Consider the following 17,263-nt stretch of genomic DNA (forward strand, 5'->3'; position numbering starts at 1 on the left):
GGGCGCCCTCAGGAGCGGCGGCGCCACCAGGGGGCGCCCGAAGGCCGGCAGCGAGCGCCGCGCTCCCGTTGGTCGAGCCGCGCCCACGCTGACCAATCAGCGCCGCGCTCTCGCGCGGGGGCGGGACCTGCCCCTCCAACGGCGGCGCTCGGGCGAGGCCCGGACCGTGACGGCGGCTCGAGGGAGCCCCGCCCCTAGGGTTGACGACAACCAATAGAATGAGGCGGGAGGCGGGACTCCGCGGGGGTCCAGCCAATGAGCGGCGGGGGCGTGGCGCAGAGCTCGCGGCCTGGCACGGACGGCGGACGCGGCGCAGGTGCGGGCGGGGGGCGCGGGCGGGGCGGGCCCGGGGCGGCCCCGGGGGATCCCCGGGGGTCCCGGAGCGGCTGCAAAACCCCGAGCGACCCCCGGAGCCCCCTCAGAGCCCGCCCCGAGCGGCCCGGGCGGTCCCGCCCCCACCAGGCCCCGTTTGCGGCGGGGGGGGGGGGAGCGCGCACGGGTTGGGCCCCCCCGGGGGTCTCGGCCCGGTTGTAACGTGAGGAGCGGGGGGGGAGCGGGGGAAGGAACGGGCAGCACCGGGCGGGGCGGGGCGGAGCGGGGGGGTAAAGGTCGCTTGGAGCCGGCCAGGGGCGGCAGCAGCGAAAGCGAAAGCGGCGCTGGGGGCGGGGAGGGCGGCTCGGGGCCTGCCCGGTGGAACCGGCGGTCACCGGCACCGGGGAGGGGGGGGGGGGGTGTCACAGCTTTGTCACGGCTTTGTCACACACGCACTTGTCCCCACGGCTCCTCGCCCTTTGACCCGGGGCTTCCCCAGGCGGGCGGTGGCAGCGCTCCGGTGCCACTGTCCCGGTGCCACCCGGTGCCACCGTGCCCTGCTGTGGCACCGTGGGCTCCTCCTCTCCCGGAGCCTCCTCTCCGCCTCGGTGCCTCCTTGAAGCGCCCACCCCGCTCCCCCTGGGGCTCTCTTCTGTCCCCTCCATCCCTTGGGGACACCTGGCTGGTGCCACCGGCCGGGCAGGTGCCACAGGGCACAGAGCCGGCCCAGCCGGCCGGACCGGGAGGAGGAGGAGGAGGAGGAGGAGGAGGAGGAGGAGGAGGAGGAGGAGGCCCTGCTGGGATCCTCCCGCTGCCAGAGCCACCTCTGGGGACGTCATTACGGGCACTAATGTCACCTGGCACAACGGCGTTTCCAGCTGCCGGCAGCGCTCCCGCGGCACCTCCGGGAGCTCCCCTGGCCCCGGAGCAGCTCGGCTGCGAATCCCCCGGGGCTGTGCTGGCCCTGCAACAGCCCTGCAACAACCCAGGGGCTCCTCTGGCCCTGCAACAGCCGCCTGGGCTTGCACCAGCTGGACAAAAAAATGCTCCAGAGCAGCTCCTGGGCTCTCACTCAGCTCCTTTGGGGGGTTCGGGAGCTCTGGGTGGGCTCCAGATCCTTTTGGGGAAGGTTTGGGAGCTCTGGGTGGGCTTTCAGATCCTTTGAGGGATTTGGGAGCTTTGGGTGGGTTCTCAACTCCTAAGGGGGGTTTGGGAGCTTTGGGTGGGTTCTCAGCTCCTAAGGGGGGTTTGGGAGCTCTTGGTGGTCTCTCACTCAGCTCCTTTGAGGGGTTTGGGAGCTTTGGGTGGGTTCTCAGCTCCTAAGGGGGGTTTGAGAGCTTTGGGTGGGCTCTCACTCAGCTCCTTTGAGGTGTTTGGGAGCTCTGGGCTCTCACTCAGCTCCTGGGGAGGTTTGGGAGCTTTGGGTTGGTTCCAGATCCTGAGGGAGTTTGGGGAGCTTTGGGTGGGCTCTCACTCAGTTCCTGTAGGAGGTTTGGGAGCTTTGGGCTCTCACTCAGCTCCTTTGGGGGCTTTGGGAGTTCTGGGTGGGCTCTCAGCTCTTGAGGGAGGTTTGGGAGCTTTGGATGGGCTCCAGATCCTGGAGGAGATTTGGGGGCTTTAGGTGGGCTCTCACTCAGCTCCTTTGGGGGGTTTGGGAGCTTTGGGCTCTCCCTCAGCTCCTGGGTGGAGTTTGGGAGCTCTGGGTGGCCTCCAGCTCCTTTCTGACCGCCCTTTCCTCCCCCTGGCAGTTTTGCAGCCCTGTGGAGCGGCCCTGGGCCCATCCCAGCCTGGCACCATGAACGTCTTCGACCGCAGCATCAACTTCGATGCCCTCTTCAAGTTCTCCCACATGTGAGCGACACAAGGGGCAGGGCAGGGGGCTCAGGGGGCTCTGTGCCAGCCCTCCTGCCCACCTCACCACCCTCCTCCTCCTCACCCACAGCTCGGCCTCCACCCAGGAGCACCTGAAGAGGGTCTATGGCAGCTTTGCCATCTGCATGTTCGTGGCAGCTGCGGGCGCCTACATCAACGTGGTGACCCATCTGTTCCAGGTGAGGGAGCTTTTGAAGGGCTCAAGGTGGCACCCCCAGCCCTGCAGCACCCGGGTGAGGCAATGCCCAGCCCTCACCTGTGTTCTCCCTGTCCCAGTTTGGCTTCCTGACTGGCCTGGGGGCACTGGGGCTGATGATTTGGCTCATAGCCACCCCTCACAACCGTGAGACGGAGCAGAAGAGGCTGGGGATGCTGGTTGGCTTCGCCTTCCTCACAGGTAGGTGGGCACTGGGCGTTCCCCCCACATCCCACAGGACCCCAAATCCTTCAGAGGGGCCGCATGAAGCCCCCCCAGAATGGCTCTGGTGCCACCCAGTTCTGTCCTTCCAGGCATCAATCTGGGACCCCTCCTGCAAATGTGCATCTCTGTCAACCCCAGGTAGAACACCCCCACCAAAAACCCCATCCCTCACCTCCAGCTGTCACACAGATCCTGTTTACCCTCCCTGGTGCCCCCCAAAACCCTCTGAGCCCTTTTCTTCACCCCCAGCATCATCCCCACTGCCTTCCTGGGCACTGCCACCATCTTTGCCTGCTTCTCTCTGAGCGCCCTGTACGCCCGGCGCCGCAGCTACCTGTACCTGGGAGGTGAGAGAGGCTTTGGGGGGGCTCTGGGAGGGGCTTGGGACCCCCTTTTTTGGGGAGGGGGTGTCCCCAGACTTGTCCCTGACTCCCTCACCCTTCCAGGTTTCCTGCTCTCCGGCCTCACCCTGCTGCTTCTCTCCTCTGTGATTAACGCCTTTGTGAGATCCACCTGGCTCTTCACGGTGAGTGCAGCCTGCCGGGGACGGACAGACGGACAGGTGACACCAGCAAGGTGGGGACAGTCCCCAAGTGATGCCAATTTACCCCCCCTCACAGGCCCACCTGTACGTGGCCCTGATGATCATGTGTGGCTTCGTGCTCTTCGACACGCAGCTCATCATCGAGAAGGCGGAGAGCGGGGACAAGGATTACATCTGGTGGGGACAGCTGGGGACACAGGGGGGTGACACAGGGGACAGGGTGGCCTTCCCTGAGCACCCAGCCATCCTTCCCTCCCTCTCTTTGCCAGGCACTGCGTTGATCTCTTCCTGGATTTTGTCAACATCTTCCGGGAGCTCCTGATCATCCTGGGCATGAACGAGGTGGGTGAGGGGCCCTGGGCAGGGCAGGACAGAGGGACAGAGGGACAGAAGGACAGAGCTCATGGTGACCGTGGCCACTCTCCTCTTGCAGAACAAGAAGAAGGAGAAGAAGTGAAGAGGCTCTGGGCCGAGGCAGAGCCACCCCTGTGTCCCCATGTCCCCTCCTGTCCCTCTCTGTCATTAAAGGGGCTGCGCTTTGCTGCCGAGGAAGCAGCCAGAAGCTTTTGCACCCTCGTGGGTTTTTTTTTTTCTCTCTTGTTCAGCTTTTTTTTTTTTTTTTTTTTTTTGATTAAAAACCAGCCAATTTGTGGATCCTGCTGGAGTTTGGCTCCCCCTTGGTTTTCCCCCAGCCTTTTGTGACCCTTGGAGTGGTCACCATTGTGTCCTTTTTCCTCCGAGGTTTTGTCCCCAGCCCCACCTGGGGGTGTCACCTTTCCCCGGTGACAAAACCAGCCCTTGGGGGAGGGTCTTTGGTGGGACCCCCCCCCCATCCTCAGCCAAACTCATTGGTGGAGCCTCCCCTTGAGCACCAGTGCCAAGAAATGAAGGTGTGCTGGGAGGGGGCCGTGGGGACGGGGCATTGCCAGCGCTGCCAGTCCCGCCACCTCCGCTCTTTGTACACCGGGATGATTCAATAAATCGCTCAGACTCCAAACTCTTGTCCCTTCTCTTTCCATCCATCCCTGGATCACAACGCTGACACAAACAACAGCACCACCACCACCACGTGTATAAATAACCCGGGCTAGGAGGGGTGGCTTTATTGAGTTAAAAACCCATCGGCAGGGGCTGTACAGGGCCATAGCACCATCGGACAGAGCCGGGAGAGGGAGCGGACAGACACCGGACACTCCCAGCCCGGGCAGCACCCTCGCAGCAGGAGCAGGAGCGGCGGGGACGGGGCTGAATAGGCGGCAGCGGGGCCGGGGAGGCTCAGCCCTGGCTGCCGCAGGACGAGAGGCTGTCGTAGAGAGAATCGCTGAGGGACTCGGAGTGTTCCAGCCCGGCAGGACCGTGCCCTCCATCCCGGGACCGCGCCTCCGTGCTGCCCTCGTCCCCCACGTCCGAGGCGCTGGGGGTGCGGCTGCTGCTGGCGCTCAGGGCGGGGGGCAGAGGTGGGGGAACCTCCGGGGATGCCCCTCGGTGTCCCCCCGGGCTGCACACGGGGGCCTGCGGAGGGACAGCGTGGGCAGGAGGGGTTGGTTGGGACTGTCACTCCCCCCGTGGTGAGAAACTCTGCACCCACCCAGGGCCGCTTTAAATCCTCCCCACCATGGGCAGCATGATCACAGAATTCTGGGGAGTGAACTCTGCGCCCCATCCAGGGCCACTTGAAATCCTCCCCATGATCCCAGAATTCTGGGGAGTGTTCCCCCCAAATCCTCTCCCGTGGCTTCATCCCCACAGCAAAGGCAGGAAGGTCTGGGGTCTCTCTGCCGAGGTTTTGGGGTCCTGCTCCACAGTCTCACTGTCCTTACTCTGGAGTCTTGGGGACCCTACCCCAAAGTTTTGGGGTCCTGCTCCACAGTCTCACTGTCCTTACTCTGGAGTTTTAGGGACCCCACCCCAAAGTTTTGGGGTCCTGCTCTACAGTTTCAGTGTCCTTACTCTAGAGTTTTAGGGACCCCACCCCAAAGTTTTGGAGTCCTGCTCCACAGTCTCACTGTCCTTACTCTGGAGTTTTGGGGACTCCACCCCTAAGTTTTGGGGTCCTGCACCAGTTTCAGTGTCCTTACTCTGGAGTTTTGGGGACCCCACCCCAAGGTTTTGGGGTACCCCAGGGTCCCCTAAGCTGCCCTTACCTGCCCAGGCCGATGCAGCCCCTCCAGCCCCCCGGGTGGGCACACGAAGGGGTCGGCAGCACCGCAGCCTTTGGCGTTGGGGAAGGTCCAGTTCTTGCTCTGCTGGACCCGCCGCGGTTTCCTGGCGTCATCCCCGGTGTCTGCGGGGACAACGGGGACAGCGCTGACCTGCGGGGCTCCCCACGACCCCCCCCGAGGGTGGGCACACACCCTGGCACAGGGGGGTTCACCCACCTTGGGGCGCGGCGCGGTGCCCGTGCGGGTTGGGGGGCGCCGGGAGGCGGCAGCCCGGAGCGCTCCGGTGTTTCCCCGGTACCAGCAGCTCCTCGGCGCTCGGGACCTCCCGTTCCAGCGTCCGGGCCTTGCGCGGCACTTTGGTGACAGCGGCCGGCACGGCCCCGGGCAGCGGCTCGGGGCGGCCCCGCGGTTTGGGGGTGCTCTTAGCGGGGACCCCCCCATAATCGGGGGGTGGGAATGTGCCGATCCCGCTGTCCAGCGTCCGCGTCAGAGACCCGCAGGCTGTGACAGAAAGGGAAGGATGAGCCGAGGAGCCCATTCCGGTGCCCCCGCTCCACCCGGAGCCCCCCATCACCCCCTCACTCACCGGCGAAATGCTGCCCGGTCCCCGACTCGGACAGGCTCTCGTCGGACGGCAGCTCGTCCCGGAGCGCCACGTCGGGCACCTGCGGGGATGCAGAGGCTGAAGGGCGGCGGGGTCCCCCCGGAGCGGAGCAGACCTGCGCGGGGGGACCCCCTCACCTTGTCCGAGGGCTCCCGCAGGTGTCCCACGATGCCGTTGCGGGGCGGGCGGCACAGCCGCGCTTCTTTGGCGTCGGGGGGGACCCTCCGGAGGTCACAAAGCTCCCGCTTGTGCTCCAGGCGGGTCTCGTAGGGGACGTCCTTGCCGTCCACCCTGCGGGGAGGCAGCGATCAGAGGGGCACCCCACCCCAATGCCACCCCCAGGGCACCCAGGTGGGGGCTCACCTGTCCAGCAGCTGCTGCATGAAGGTCTCGGCCGTCACCTCCTGGTACATGACGGGGAGGGGACCGGGGCCTCGAGGGGGCCCACGGGGACGCCCCTTCTCCAGCGCCAGGCCCTGCAGGAACGCGTGCTCCTCCCGCAGCGCCTTGCGCAGATCCTCCGCCTTCTCCATCAGCTTCGAGATGTTGAGACTCTCGGCTTCCAGCTTGCGGGCGGCCAGCTTGACCTCTCGGCGAAGGGGTGCGGGGGTCCCAGCCCAGTCGCGCCCGCGCCCACCGTCCCCTCTCCGGCTCAGCGCGGGCAATTTGCTCCTCCGCAGCCCGAACCAGCTCGCCAGCCCCGCTGCTTTGCCCTTGGCCTCGGCTCCCGGCGCCCTCTCCTGCCCCTGCAGCCTCAGCACGTTCTCCTCGATGCCCTTCATCACCTTCTCCTCGATGGCCGAGTGCCCCGCGCCGCTCGCCGCCGGCCCCGCGGGCTCCGCGGCCTCCGCGGGGGTTTTGTGGGGACCCCCGCCCGCCTTGGCACCCGCGGGGGGCTCCTCGCCCCGCGCTGCCCCCGCGCCTTTGCCCGCCTTGGTGGGCAGCTTGGTGGGGCTGCCGTGGGGGCTGCGGGAGCTTTTGGCGGGGGGCGTGGGGGGGGTCCGGGACGGGGTCCTGCCGGTTCCGGGGCGGGTTTTGCCCCCGGCTTTACCGGGGTCCCCCATGGAACCGGAGGAGTAGCAGCGGGCCAGGGGCTCCGTGCCGTGCGCCGGCTCGGGGTGCTTCAGGCTGCCCCCCAAACCCGCCCGGGGTGGGGGGCGCAGTTCGCCCCCATGGCCCCGTTCGGGCCGGCCCGGCCCGGGCGTTTCTCGGCCCTCAGCCCCTCGCAGCTTGCCCAGCGCGGCCAGGCGCTCCTTGAAGGGCAGATAACCCGGCTCGGGGGGCTTCTTACCGGGCCGGCGGCAGGGGGCCGAGCCCCCCGTGCCACGGCGAGAGCTGGGCGGGGACGCCGCCGCTCGCTCCCCGCTCCCCGCCGGTCCCGGGGGTCCCGGGGGCTGCTCCACCGCCTCGAAGGTGCGGGGGAAGGCGGGGGGCTCGCTGGGAGCGGGCTCCGGGGCGGCATCGGGGGACGGGCGGCGGCTGAGCACCGGCGACGCCTCGGGGTGGGCGCCGCGACACGGGATCTTGGAGGGGTGGGCGAGCTGGGGGCTGAGGCGCAGCCCCGCGGGGCTGGGCGGCACTTTGAGCACCTTGGAGGGGGAGGGCAGCGCGTTGGGGACGGGGGAGAGCGGGGTGAAGCCGCCCTCGGGGCTCTCCTCCCCCGCCGCGTAGAGCGCCAGGAACGCGGGGTGCTCCCCTCGCCGCTGCCGGGGGGGACCCCCGGGGGCTTCCCCGTTATTGCGCCGGCAGCAGCCGCCGCCCTCGCCCCGCAGCAGCCGCTCGGCCAAAGCGCTGAGCAGAGCGCCCCGAGGCGGCCCCGCTTCCTCGGGGGAGGAGCAGGGGCTGCCCTCGGGGCCCCGCCAGCCCCCCGCAGCCCCCGGGCCCCGCAGAGGGCAGGGGGGCCAGGCCAGGGCCGAGCAGGGCTCGGGGGAGCCGGGGGAGGCGGGCGGGGGTCCCAGCAGAGGGTCTGACTCCTCCAGCTTGCGCAGCACCTCCAGGATTTGGGCTTTCTTTTTGAAGAATGGGGACAGGGCGTCCAGGGGAGGGGCACCGGGGCTGAGGCCAGGGCTGGCCGATGGCACTGGTGGCAGCACCTGTGGGCACAGGGCAATGTCACCCTGTGAGCGCCCTGGTACCAGAGGGGGACGCTCTGGGAACACAGAGAGGGACACAGAAGGCTTTGGGACGGGGACATGGTGGGGACAGGGACATCTGGGGCAAAGGCTTTGGGATGGGGACGTGATGGGGACAGGGACATCTGGGGCAATGGGGTTTGGGATGGGGACATGATGGGGACAGGGACATCTGGGGCAATGGGGTTTGGGATGGGGACATGATGGGGACAGGGACATCTGGGGCAATGAGGTTTGGGATGGGGACATGATGGGGACAGGGACATCTGGGGCAATGGGGTTTGGGATGGGGACATGATGGGGACAGGGACATCTGGGGCAATGGGGTTTGGAGGCAGAGACACCCACAGATGGAGGTGGACACCATGGACCTGGAGAGGTGACACCACAGGGACCCTGCTGGAAGTGTCACAGGCACATGGATGGGGACACCACAGATCCAGGACAGGACATTATGGGGACAAAATGGGGACAGGACAGGACATTATGGGGACAAAATGAGGACAGGACAGGACATTATGGGGACATAATGGGGACAGGACAGGATATTATGGGGACAAAATGGGGACATCTGGGGCAATGGGGTTTGGAGGCAGAGACATCACAGACAGAGGGGTTTGGGGAGGTGGACACCCTGGACTTGGAGAGGTGACACCACAGGGACAGGGACCCTGTTGGAAGTGCCACGGGCACTTGGACGGGGACACCACAGATCCAGGGACAGGACGCCGGGCCTGGGAAGCCACAGTGTGCCACAGGCCTGGTGCCACCACACACTGAGAAAACACAACGGGGAAGGGGGTGACACTGCCCAGAGAGGGGGACACGGGCACAGGAAGGGCAGTACCCACCTCAGGCAGGGCCAAACTGAGGCCGGGGAGCAGCTGGGGGGGCTCCTGCTCAGCAGAGCTGGGCTGGGGGGTCACTGGCACATCGGGGGGCGCTGGCACCGGGTGCAGCGGCAGCTGGACAGGAGAGGGTTAAGCTGGGTTAAGCTTTGGTGGGGCTCTGCCCCATTCCCACCCCGTGCCAGGCCTGGCACAGCCCCAGACTCACCTGGGGGAGGGAGCCGGTGGAGAGCTGCAGCTTCTGCTGGAAGAGCTCGCTCAGCACCTGGTTCTGCCGCTCCAGCTCGAACACACGCTTCTTCAGCTTGAGGCACTCCTCGCGCAGGTCCTGCCAGGGTGGGGGAGCCCCGGGACCCCTCAGTGCCCTCCCGACCACCTGGCACCCCCCTGGCACCATCCTGGTACCATCCTGGCACACTCCTGGCACCATCCTGGCACCCTCCTGGCACCATCCCAACACCCTCCTGACACCCTCCTGGCGCCATCCCAACACCCTCCTGACACCATCCCGACACCCTCCTGGCACCATCCTGACACCATCCTGGCACCATCCCGACACCATCCTGGCACCCTCCTGGCACCATCCTGGCACCCCCCTGGCACTATCCCAACACCATCCCGACACCATCCCGACACCCTCCTGGCACCCTCCTGGCACCCCCCTGGCACCATCCTGGTACCATCCTGGCACCCTCCTGGCACCCTCCTGGCACCATCCCAACACCCTCCTGACACCATCCTGGCACCATCCTGACACCATCCTGGCACCATCCCGACACCATCCCGACACTCTCCTGGCACCCTCCTGGCACCCCCCGGCACCATCCTGGTACCATTCTGGCACCCTCCTGACACCCTCCTGGCACCCTCCTGGCACCATACCAACACCCTCCTGGCACCCTCCTGACACCATCCTGGCACCCTCCTGGCACCATCCTGGCACCGTCCCGACACCCTCCTGGCACCCTGCTGGCACCCTCCTGGCACCCTCCTGGCACCATCCTGGTACCATCCCGGCACCCCCCTGGCACCATCCTGGCACCCTCCTGGCACCCACCTTTTGGTTGAGCAGTGCCTGCACCACGTGGTTGGCAACCTGGGGAGGAGAGGGGAGGTCTGGGTGGGGGCACAGGGCACAGGGAGGGTCCTGCCCAGCACAGAGGTGGGCACAGGTGGGCACAGGTGGGCACAGGTGCCCGGAGGGGGTGCCAGGTCTCCGGTACCTCATCCAGGCAGCGCTCGTACGTCTCCCTCTGGTTCTCATTGGCCTGGGCCAGGGCGGAGTTCTCTGCCTAGGACAGAGCGAGGGCACTGAGGGCACACGCTGGGCACACTGAGGGCACACCCAGGGAACACTCAGGGCATAGCTCAGGGCACACCCAGGGCACAGCCAGGGCACACTCAGGGCACACTCAGGGCACAGCTCAGGGCACACACAGGGCATAGCTCAGGGGACACTCAGGGGACACTGAGGGCACACTCAAGGCACACCCAGGGCACACGCAGGGCACACGCAGGGCACACTCAGGGGACACTGAGGGCACAGCCAGGGCACACTCAGGGCACACTCAGGGGACACTCAGGGCACACTCAGGGCACACGCAGGGCACACGCAGGGCACACTCAGGGCACAGTTCAGGGCACAGCTCAGGGCACACTCAGGGCACACTCAGAGCACACTCAGGGCACACTCAGGGCACACTCAGGGCAGAACTCAGGGCACACTCAGGGCACACGCAGGGCACACCCAGGGCACACTCAGGGCACACTCAGGGCACAGTTCAGGGCACACTCAGGGGACACTGAGGGCACACCCAGGGCACACTCAGGGCACAGCTCAGGGCACACTCAGGGCACACTCAGGGCACACTCAGGGCACACGCAGGGCACACCCAGGGCACACCCAGGGCACACCCAGGGCACACTCAGGGCACAGCTCAGGGCACACTCAGGGCACACGCAGGGCACACCCAGGGCACACTCAGGGCACACTCAGGGCACAGTTCAGGGCACACTCAGGGCACATCCCCGTGCCACCAAGCAGCCCTTCTCCATCCTTCTGCCCCACACTGCAGGACGGGGCTGCCCCAGAGGGCCACAACAACCTGGGAAGTGCCGCCCATGACCACGGTGTCCATGCTGTGGTGGCTCCGTGGCACCGGCCAGGCTCCTTGGCACGGCTGCCCAGCGGTGCCACGTCCTGCCGGTGCCATCCGTGCCTACCTCCAGCTCCCGCAGGCGCTGCAGCAGCTCCTGGCTGGGGCCCGTCTCTGCCGGCGCCTCGGCCACGCTCTCCGACATCGCTGCTGCTGCTGCGGGGACACGAAATCACCGCGGGCCCTCTGCTGGCCCCTGGCTGGTGGCACCCGGCCTGAGGCGCCCCCAGGCCCGGTACAACCCGGTACAACCCGGTACAGCCCGGTACAACCCGGTACAACCCGGTACAACCCGGTACAGCCCGGTACAACCCGGTCCAGCCCGGTACAACCCGGTACAACCCGGTACAACCCGATACAACCCGGTACAGCCCGGTACAACCCGGTACAGCCCGGTACAACCCGGTCCAGCCCGGTCCAGCCCGGTACAACCCGGTACAACCCGGTCCAGCCCGGTCTTACCTGGCTTTGGGTGTCCCCAGCCCCGAAGCGGTGCGGCGTCACCTGCCAGGGAGAAGCGGGCTGAGGAAGAGGATGGAGCCTCCAGGGCCGTGTGCTGAGCCCTCCCCTCCCCTCCTGCTGCCCCCTCCTCCTTCCCGGTGCTACGGGGGGAATGATCGGCCCCGGGATGCACCGGCCCCGGGAGCAGCCCTGGGGCACCGGGATGTGCAGCAGCACCGGCACCGGTATCACCCCCGGGGCACCGCTGTGCCCCAAAGACCGGGATGGAGTCACGAGGATGTGCAGCACCCCCGGGACCGGAATCAACACAAGCCCCGGGGCACCGGGACGTGCAGCACCCCCGGGCTACCGGGATACGCAGCACCCCCGGTTCCGGAGCACCGGGATGCGCGGCCCCGGTGTGCACAGGACCCGGGGCGTTCAAACGGGCCCCCCCCCCCCCAATGCCGCGCACCCCCCGTTCCACCCCGGGCTTCCCCAGTCGCTCCGCTGAGCGCCGGTCCCGTTCCGTACTCACGCCCGGGGCTCCCGGTAGCGCCGGTAGCGGCGGCTCAGAGCGGCCCCGGGGCCGGTCCCGGCGACGGCGGCGCTTCCATCCCGGCCCGGCCCGGCCGCGCTATTGTTGGGAGGCGGCGGCGGCGGCTCCGCCTTCCCGGCCGCGGCCGGGGAGGAGCCGGGATGGAGCCGCCGCCTCCCCCGGTGCGCGGCTCCGCCAGCGCCGGCCCCGGGCAACCGGCAATGAGAGCCCGGGAGCGACACACCGGGAATGATCCCGGGAGGGGAAGCACCGGGAACCCCCCCGCGGTACCGGGCAGGGTACGGAGGGATCCCCACAGGGCATCCCGCACCCACCGGAGGGACCGCCCGGTGCACCGGGGAACCGGCAATAAGGCCCCGGGAGCGGCGGCACCGGGAATGATCCTGGGAGGGGAAACACCGGGAACCCCCCGTGACAGTGGGCAGAGCATGGAGGGACCCTCACCGGGCATCCCGCACCCACCGAGGGACCGCCCGGTGCACCGGGACCCCTCGGGGAGCCCCCCGGGAGTGACGGCACCGGCACACTGGGAACCATCCCGGGAGGGGAAACACCGGGAACCCCCCCGCGGTACCGGGCAGGGCACGGAGGGATCCCCACCGGGCATCCCGCACCCACCGGTGCACCGGGACCCCTCGGAATCCCCCCGGGGCTGCGGGAACGGAGCCGAGCCGGGACGCCCCGGTCGTGGCCGTCGCTCCCCGCTCCCCGGGGTGTGATTTTGGGGTTTCGGGGTTCACACGGGGCCGCGCGTCCCCGCTTCACCCCGACCCCGCGGGGGCTCCCCGGGACGGGGCAGAGCGGAGGGGACGAGAGGAGAATTCGGGGGTGATGGAAGGACAAGGAAAGCGCCGGGGGGTGATGGGGGGGACAAGGGGAAGGTCTGGGGGGGCACGGCCACGCGCTGTCCCCGTCCCCGTGGGGCGTGGGGTCCCCGCGGTCCCCATTGTCCCCGAGGGCCCCTCGGCCGCCAGCCCCGAGCAGGAAGCGGCCCCGGTGCCGGCGGCTCCGGCTGCGTCACGGGGGAAGTGAGGCTCCGTCTGCAGGGGAAGAGGAGCCCGCGGCCCCCCCAGGCCCCCGGCGCGGACAGACGGGGGGGCCCCGACAGATGGACAGCGAGGCCGCCCCTCCCCCAGCGCGGGAGGGTCCCCGTGGGGAGGGGGACACGGCGGGGGCACCGCCAGCGCCACCCCCAGCCCGGGTCCCCTCCCCAGTGTCCCCTCCCCAGTGACTCCGTCCCCGTGGGGACAAAGCGCTGCCCTGGCGGTGCCAGCTTGGCCGTGACGGGCTGGCCCTGGGCTGGCCCACACCAGGGTCCCCATGGCGAGCCAGGGACAGGGGTGACAGCCCCGAGTGTCCCCAACCTCACTGTGGGCAGCCAGGACACACTGGGGACAGTCCAGGGACAGGGGGTGACAGCCCCGAGTGTCCCCAACCCTGCTGAGCCACACTGGGGACAGTCCAGGGCCAGCCAGGATGCACCAGGGACAGGGGGTGACAGCCCCGAGTGTCCCCAACCTCACTGAGCTGTTCTGGGGACAACCAGGACACACTGGGGACAATCCAGGGCCAGCCAGGATGCACCAGGGACAGCCTAGGTACATGAGGTGACAGCCCTAGGTGTCCCCAACCCCACTGAGTTCTTCTGGGGACACCCCAGGGACAGGGGGTGCCAGCCCCAGGTGTCCCCAACCCCGCTGAGCCGTTCTGGGGACAGCCAGGACACACTGGGGACAATCCAGGGCCAGCCAGGATGCAGCAGAGACAGCAAGAACACCTTGGGAACAATCCAGGGACATGGGGTGACAGCCCCGAGTGTCCCCAAGCCTACTAAGCTCTTCTGGGGACAGCCAGGATGCAGCAGGGACAGTCCAGGGACAGGGGTGACAGCCCCGAGTGTCCCCAACCCCGCTGAGCCGTTCTGGGGACAGCCAGGACACACCGGGGACAGTCCAGGGCCAGCCAGGATGCACCAGGGACAGCAAGGACACCCTGGGGAGGACAAGGACAATCCAGGGACATGGGGTGACAGCCTCGACTGTCCCCAAGCCTGCTAAGCTCTTCTGGGGACAGCCAGGATGCACTGGGGACAGTCCAGGGACATGGGGTGACAGCCCCGAGTGTCCCCAACCCTGCTGAGCCATTCTGGGGACAGCCAGGACACCCTGGGGACAGTCCAGGGCCAGCCAGGATGCAGCAGGGACAGCAAGGACACCCTGGGGACAGCCGGGACACACCGGGGACAAGTGGGATGTGGCACAGAAATGGCCTCGGGCTGCGGGGACACATCGAGGACAGCTGGGCAGGGACACGCGGGGACAGCCGGGGACGCGGTGGGGACACGGCAGGGAACAGGCAGGATGTGGTGGGGACAGCAGAGACACGCAGGGGACAGCCGGGGTGCACTGGGGACACCCCAGGGACAGTTTGGGTGTACTGGGGACACTGGGGACACCCCAGGGACAGCCGGGGTGTACTGGGGACACTGGGGACACTGGGGACGGGTGGGTGGGATGAAAGGCAGTGAGGGACACCCAGGGACAGTCTGGGTGCAGTGGGGACACTGGAGACACCTCTGGGACAGTCAGGAATGCCCCAGGGAGAGTCAGGGTGCAGTGGGGACATTGAGAACACTGCAGGGACAGCCGGGGTGCACTGGGGACACTGGGGACACCCCAGGGACAGTCAGGATTCACTGGCGACCCTGAGGACAACCAGAATGCTCTGGGGACACCCCAGGGACAGCCGGGATGCTCTGGGGACACCCCAGGGATAGCCAAGGTGCAGTGGGGACACTGAGGACACCCTGGGGACATCCGGAATGCTCTGGGGACACCCCAGGGAGAGCCGGGATGCACTGGGGACACCAGGAATGCCCCAGGTCCAGTCAGGGTGCACTGGGGACACCTCAGGGACAGCCGGGGTGTAGTGGGGACACTGTAGGGACAGTCTGGATGCACTGGGGACACTGGGGACACCTCAGGGACAGGCAGGATGCACTGGGGACACTGGGGACACTGCAGGGACAGTCTGGGTGCACTGGGGACACCTCAGGGACAGCCGGGGTGTACTGGGGACACTGGGGACACCTCAGGGACAGCCGGGGTGTACTGGGGACACTGGGGACACTGCAGGGACAGTCCGGGTGCAATGGGGACACTGGGGACACCCCAGGGACAGCCGGGGTGCACTGGGGACACTGGGGACGGGTGGGTGGGATGAAAGGCAGTGAGGGACATCCCAGGGACAGTCTGGGCGCAGTGGGGACACTGGGGACACCTCAGGGACAGTCAGGATTCACTAGGGACATTGAGGACAGCTGGAATGTTCTGGGGACACTCCAGGGACAGTCGGGATGCACTGGGGACACTGGGGACACTGCAGAGATAGTCAGGATTCACTGGGGACACCAGGAACGGCCCAGGGACAGTCCGGGTGCACTGGGGACACCGGGGACACCCCAGGGACAGTCCGGGTGCACTGGTGACCCTGAGAACAGCCGGAATGCTCTGGGGACACTGCAGGGACAGCCGGGGTGCAGTGGGGACACCTCAGGGACAGTCCAGGTGCAGTGGGGACACTGAGGACACCCCGGGGACATCCGGAATGCTCTGGGGACACCCCAGGGACAGCCGGGATGCTCTGGGGACACCGGGGACACCCCAGTGACAGTCAGGATTCACTAGGGACCCTGAGGACAGCTGGAATGTTCTGGGGACACCGGGATGCACTGGGGACACTGGGGACACTGCAGAGATAGTCAGGATGCACTGGGGACACCAGGAACGGCCCAGGGACAGTCCGGGTGCACTGGGGACAGTGAGGACACCTCAGGGACAGTCCGGGTGCACTGGGGACAGTGAGGACACCTCAGGGACAGTCCGGGTGCACTGGGGACACTGGGGACACCCCAGGGACAGCCGGGGTGCAGTGGGGACACTTCAGGGACAGTCAGGATGCAATGGGGACACCAGGAATGCCCCAGGGAGAGTCAGGGTGCAACGGGGACATTGAGGACACCCCAGGGACAGCCGGGGTGCACTGGGGACAGTGAGGACACCCCAGGGACAGCCGGGGTGCACTGGGGACACCAGGAACGCCCCAGGGACAGCCGGGGTGCAGTGGGGACACCGGGGACACCCTGGGGACAGCGAGGGTGCAATGAGGACACCCCAGGGACAGTCAGGATTCACCGGGGACACCTCAGGGACAGCCGGGATGCTCTGGGGACAGCGAGGACACCCCAGGATGCCCCGGGGACAGCCGAGGACACACCGGGGACACGCGGAACGCCACCCACCCACCGGGCCACCCCCGCCGCTCCCCCGGGATCCACCCCCGCCCTCCCGGTAACCGGAGGCCACGGATGCCCCCCTCCCCCCCCCTTCCGGCTCCGGTAGCACCGAGGAGCGGCCCCGAACCCCCACCCCCCGCCCGGTCCGGAGACTCACCGGGGGCTCCGGCGGGCCCGGGGCGCCATGGCCGGGGCTGGCACCGGCACCGGCACCGGGGCGGGACCGGCGGCGGCGGCGGTGACGTCATGGCTGCACCGGGCCGGCCCCGCCCTGCGCCCCCGCCGCCGCCAATCCGCGCGCACCGGGCATCGCCCCCCTCGCCCGTCCCCGTGATCACCGGAACCGCCCCACACGGAGCCGGGAGCGCCGGAAACGGAGCCGGTACCGCTGTCCCGAACGGAGCCGGTACCGCCGCCCCTCCCTCCTCCATCCCGGCGGGAATCGGTACCGAGCCCCCCCCACCCCGCCCCGGTGGGGCTGCACCGGGATGGGACCGGACCGGACCGGACCGAGCCCCCCCGAGCGAACTGCAATAAATGGGGACCCCAAAGGGACCCCCACCCAATAGCAGTAGTTGGGGACCGGGGGACACCGAGACCCCCAGGGCACCCCAAAAACCTCAAACACCCCCAGGACACCCCAAACACCCCCAGACATCCCCAGGACACCACAGGACACCCCAAACACCCCCAAAGAACCCAGGGCATCCTAAACACCCCCCAGTGTACCCCCAAATACCCCTCAGGACACCCCTGAACACCCCAGAGCACCCCGAACATCCCCCCAGGGCATCTGAAACACCCCAAACACACCCCAGGGCACCCCAAACACTCCAGAGAACCCCAAACATCCCCCAGGGCACCCCAAACATCCCCCAGGGCACCCTAAACACCTCTCAAGGAACCCCAAAACACCCC

The 17,263-nt window shown here is 67.9% G+C and overlaps 2 protein-coding genes across 4 annotated transcripts; one reads left to right on the forward strand and one right to left on the reverse strand.

The window, feature by feature from the left end:
- Window positions 1–255: 255 nt before the first annotated feature.
- On the forward strand, window positions 256–4,146 carry TMBIM6 (transmembrane BAX inhibitor motif containing 6). The gene is made up of 10 exons (XM_063179397.1): window positions 256–316; window positions 2,061–2,163; window positions 2,255–2,363; window positions 2,461–2,581; window positions 2,695–2,743; window positions 2,855–2,952; window positions 3,052–3,131; window positions 3,226–3,326; window positions 3,419–3,491; window positions 3,583–4,146. Exons 1-10 carry the CDS (start codon window positions 256–258, stop codon window positions 3,604–3,606), a joined length of 819 nt encoding a protein of 272 aa, XP_063035467.1. The 3' UTR covers window positions 3,607–4,146.
- Window positions 4,147–4,219: 73 nt separating this feature from the next.
- NCKAP5L (NCK associated protein 5 like) lies at window positions 4,220–16,563 on the reverse strand. Of its 3 annotated transcripts, none has more exons than XM_063179409.1 (13): window positions 16,503–16,563; window positions 11,514–11,555; window positions 11,119–11,204; window positions 10,119–10,187; window positions 9,953–9,991; window positions 9,104–9,223; window positions 8,899–9,012; window positions 6,279–8,008; window positions 6,053–6,206; window positions 5,898–5,976; window positions 5,528–5,812; window positions 5,294–5,433; window positions 4,220–4,661 (listed from the first exon to the last, which is right to left on the reverse strand). In XM_063179409.1, the coding sequence occupies exons 3-13, from the start codon at window positions 11,194–11,196 to the stop codon at window positions 4,425–4,427; spliced, it is 3,045 nt and encodes a 1,014-aa protein (XP_063035479.1). In that variant the 5' UTR covers window positions 11,197–11,204; window positions 11,514–11,555; window positions 16,503–16,563; the 3' UTR covers window positions 4,220–4,424. The 3 variants fall into 3 exon arrangements, with proteins under 3 accessions (XP_063035479.1, XP_063035477.1, XP_063035478.1); XM_063179407.1 differs by having other exon boundaries at window positions 11,119–11,207; XM_063179408.1 differs by lacking the exon at window positions 16,503–16,563 and adding an exon at window positions 12,031–12,114 and having other exon boundaries at window positions 11,119–11,207.
- Between the last annotated feature and the right edge of the window lie 700 nt (window positions 16,564–17,263).

The sequence above is a fragment of the Melospiza melodia genome, chromosome 31 (assembly GCF_035770615.1).
Source record: "Melospiza melodia melodia isolate bMelMel2 chromosome 31, bMelMel2.pri, whole genome shotgun sequence".
Taxonomy (NCBI): Eukaryota; Metazoa; Chordata; class Aves; order Passeriformes; family Passerellidae; genus Melospiza; species Melospiza melodia.

What these genes read in the sequence shown, in the direction of transcription:
- TMBIM6 (XM_063179397.1), top strand. Translation starts at nt 256, where the DNA reads ATGAGCGGCGGGGGCGTGGCGCAGAGCTCGCGGCCTGGCACGGACGGC. An exon ending in TGGCTTCGCCTTCCTCACAG is followed by an intron (nt 2,582 to 2,694) that starts GTAGGTGGGCAC and finishes CTGTCCTTCCAG; the next exon opens with GCATCAATCTGGGACCCCTC. An exon ending in CAGCTACCTGTACCTGGGAG is followed by an intron (nt 2,953 to 3,051) that starts GTGAGAGAGGCT and finishes TCACCCTTCCAG; the next exon opens with GTTTCCTGCTCTCCGGCCTC.
- NCKAP5L (XM_063179409.1), bottom strand. Translation starts at nt 11,196, where the DNA reads ATGTCGGAGAGCGTGGCCGAGGCGCCGGCAGAGACGGGCCCCAGCCAG. An exon ending in AGGCACTGCTCAACCAAAAG is followed by an intron (nt 9,224 to 9,952) that starts GTGGGTGCCAGG and finishes CCACCCTGGCAG; the next exon opens with GACCTGCGCGAGGAGTGCCT. An exon ending in ATGCAGCAGCTGCTGGACAG is followed by an intron (nt 6,207 to 6,278) that starts GTGAGCCCCCAC and finishes GCCTCCCCGCAG; the next exon opens with GGTGGACGGCAAGGACGTCC.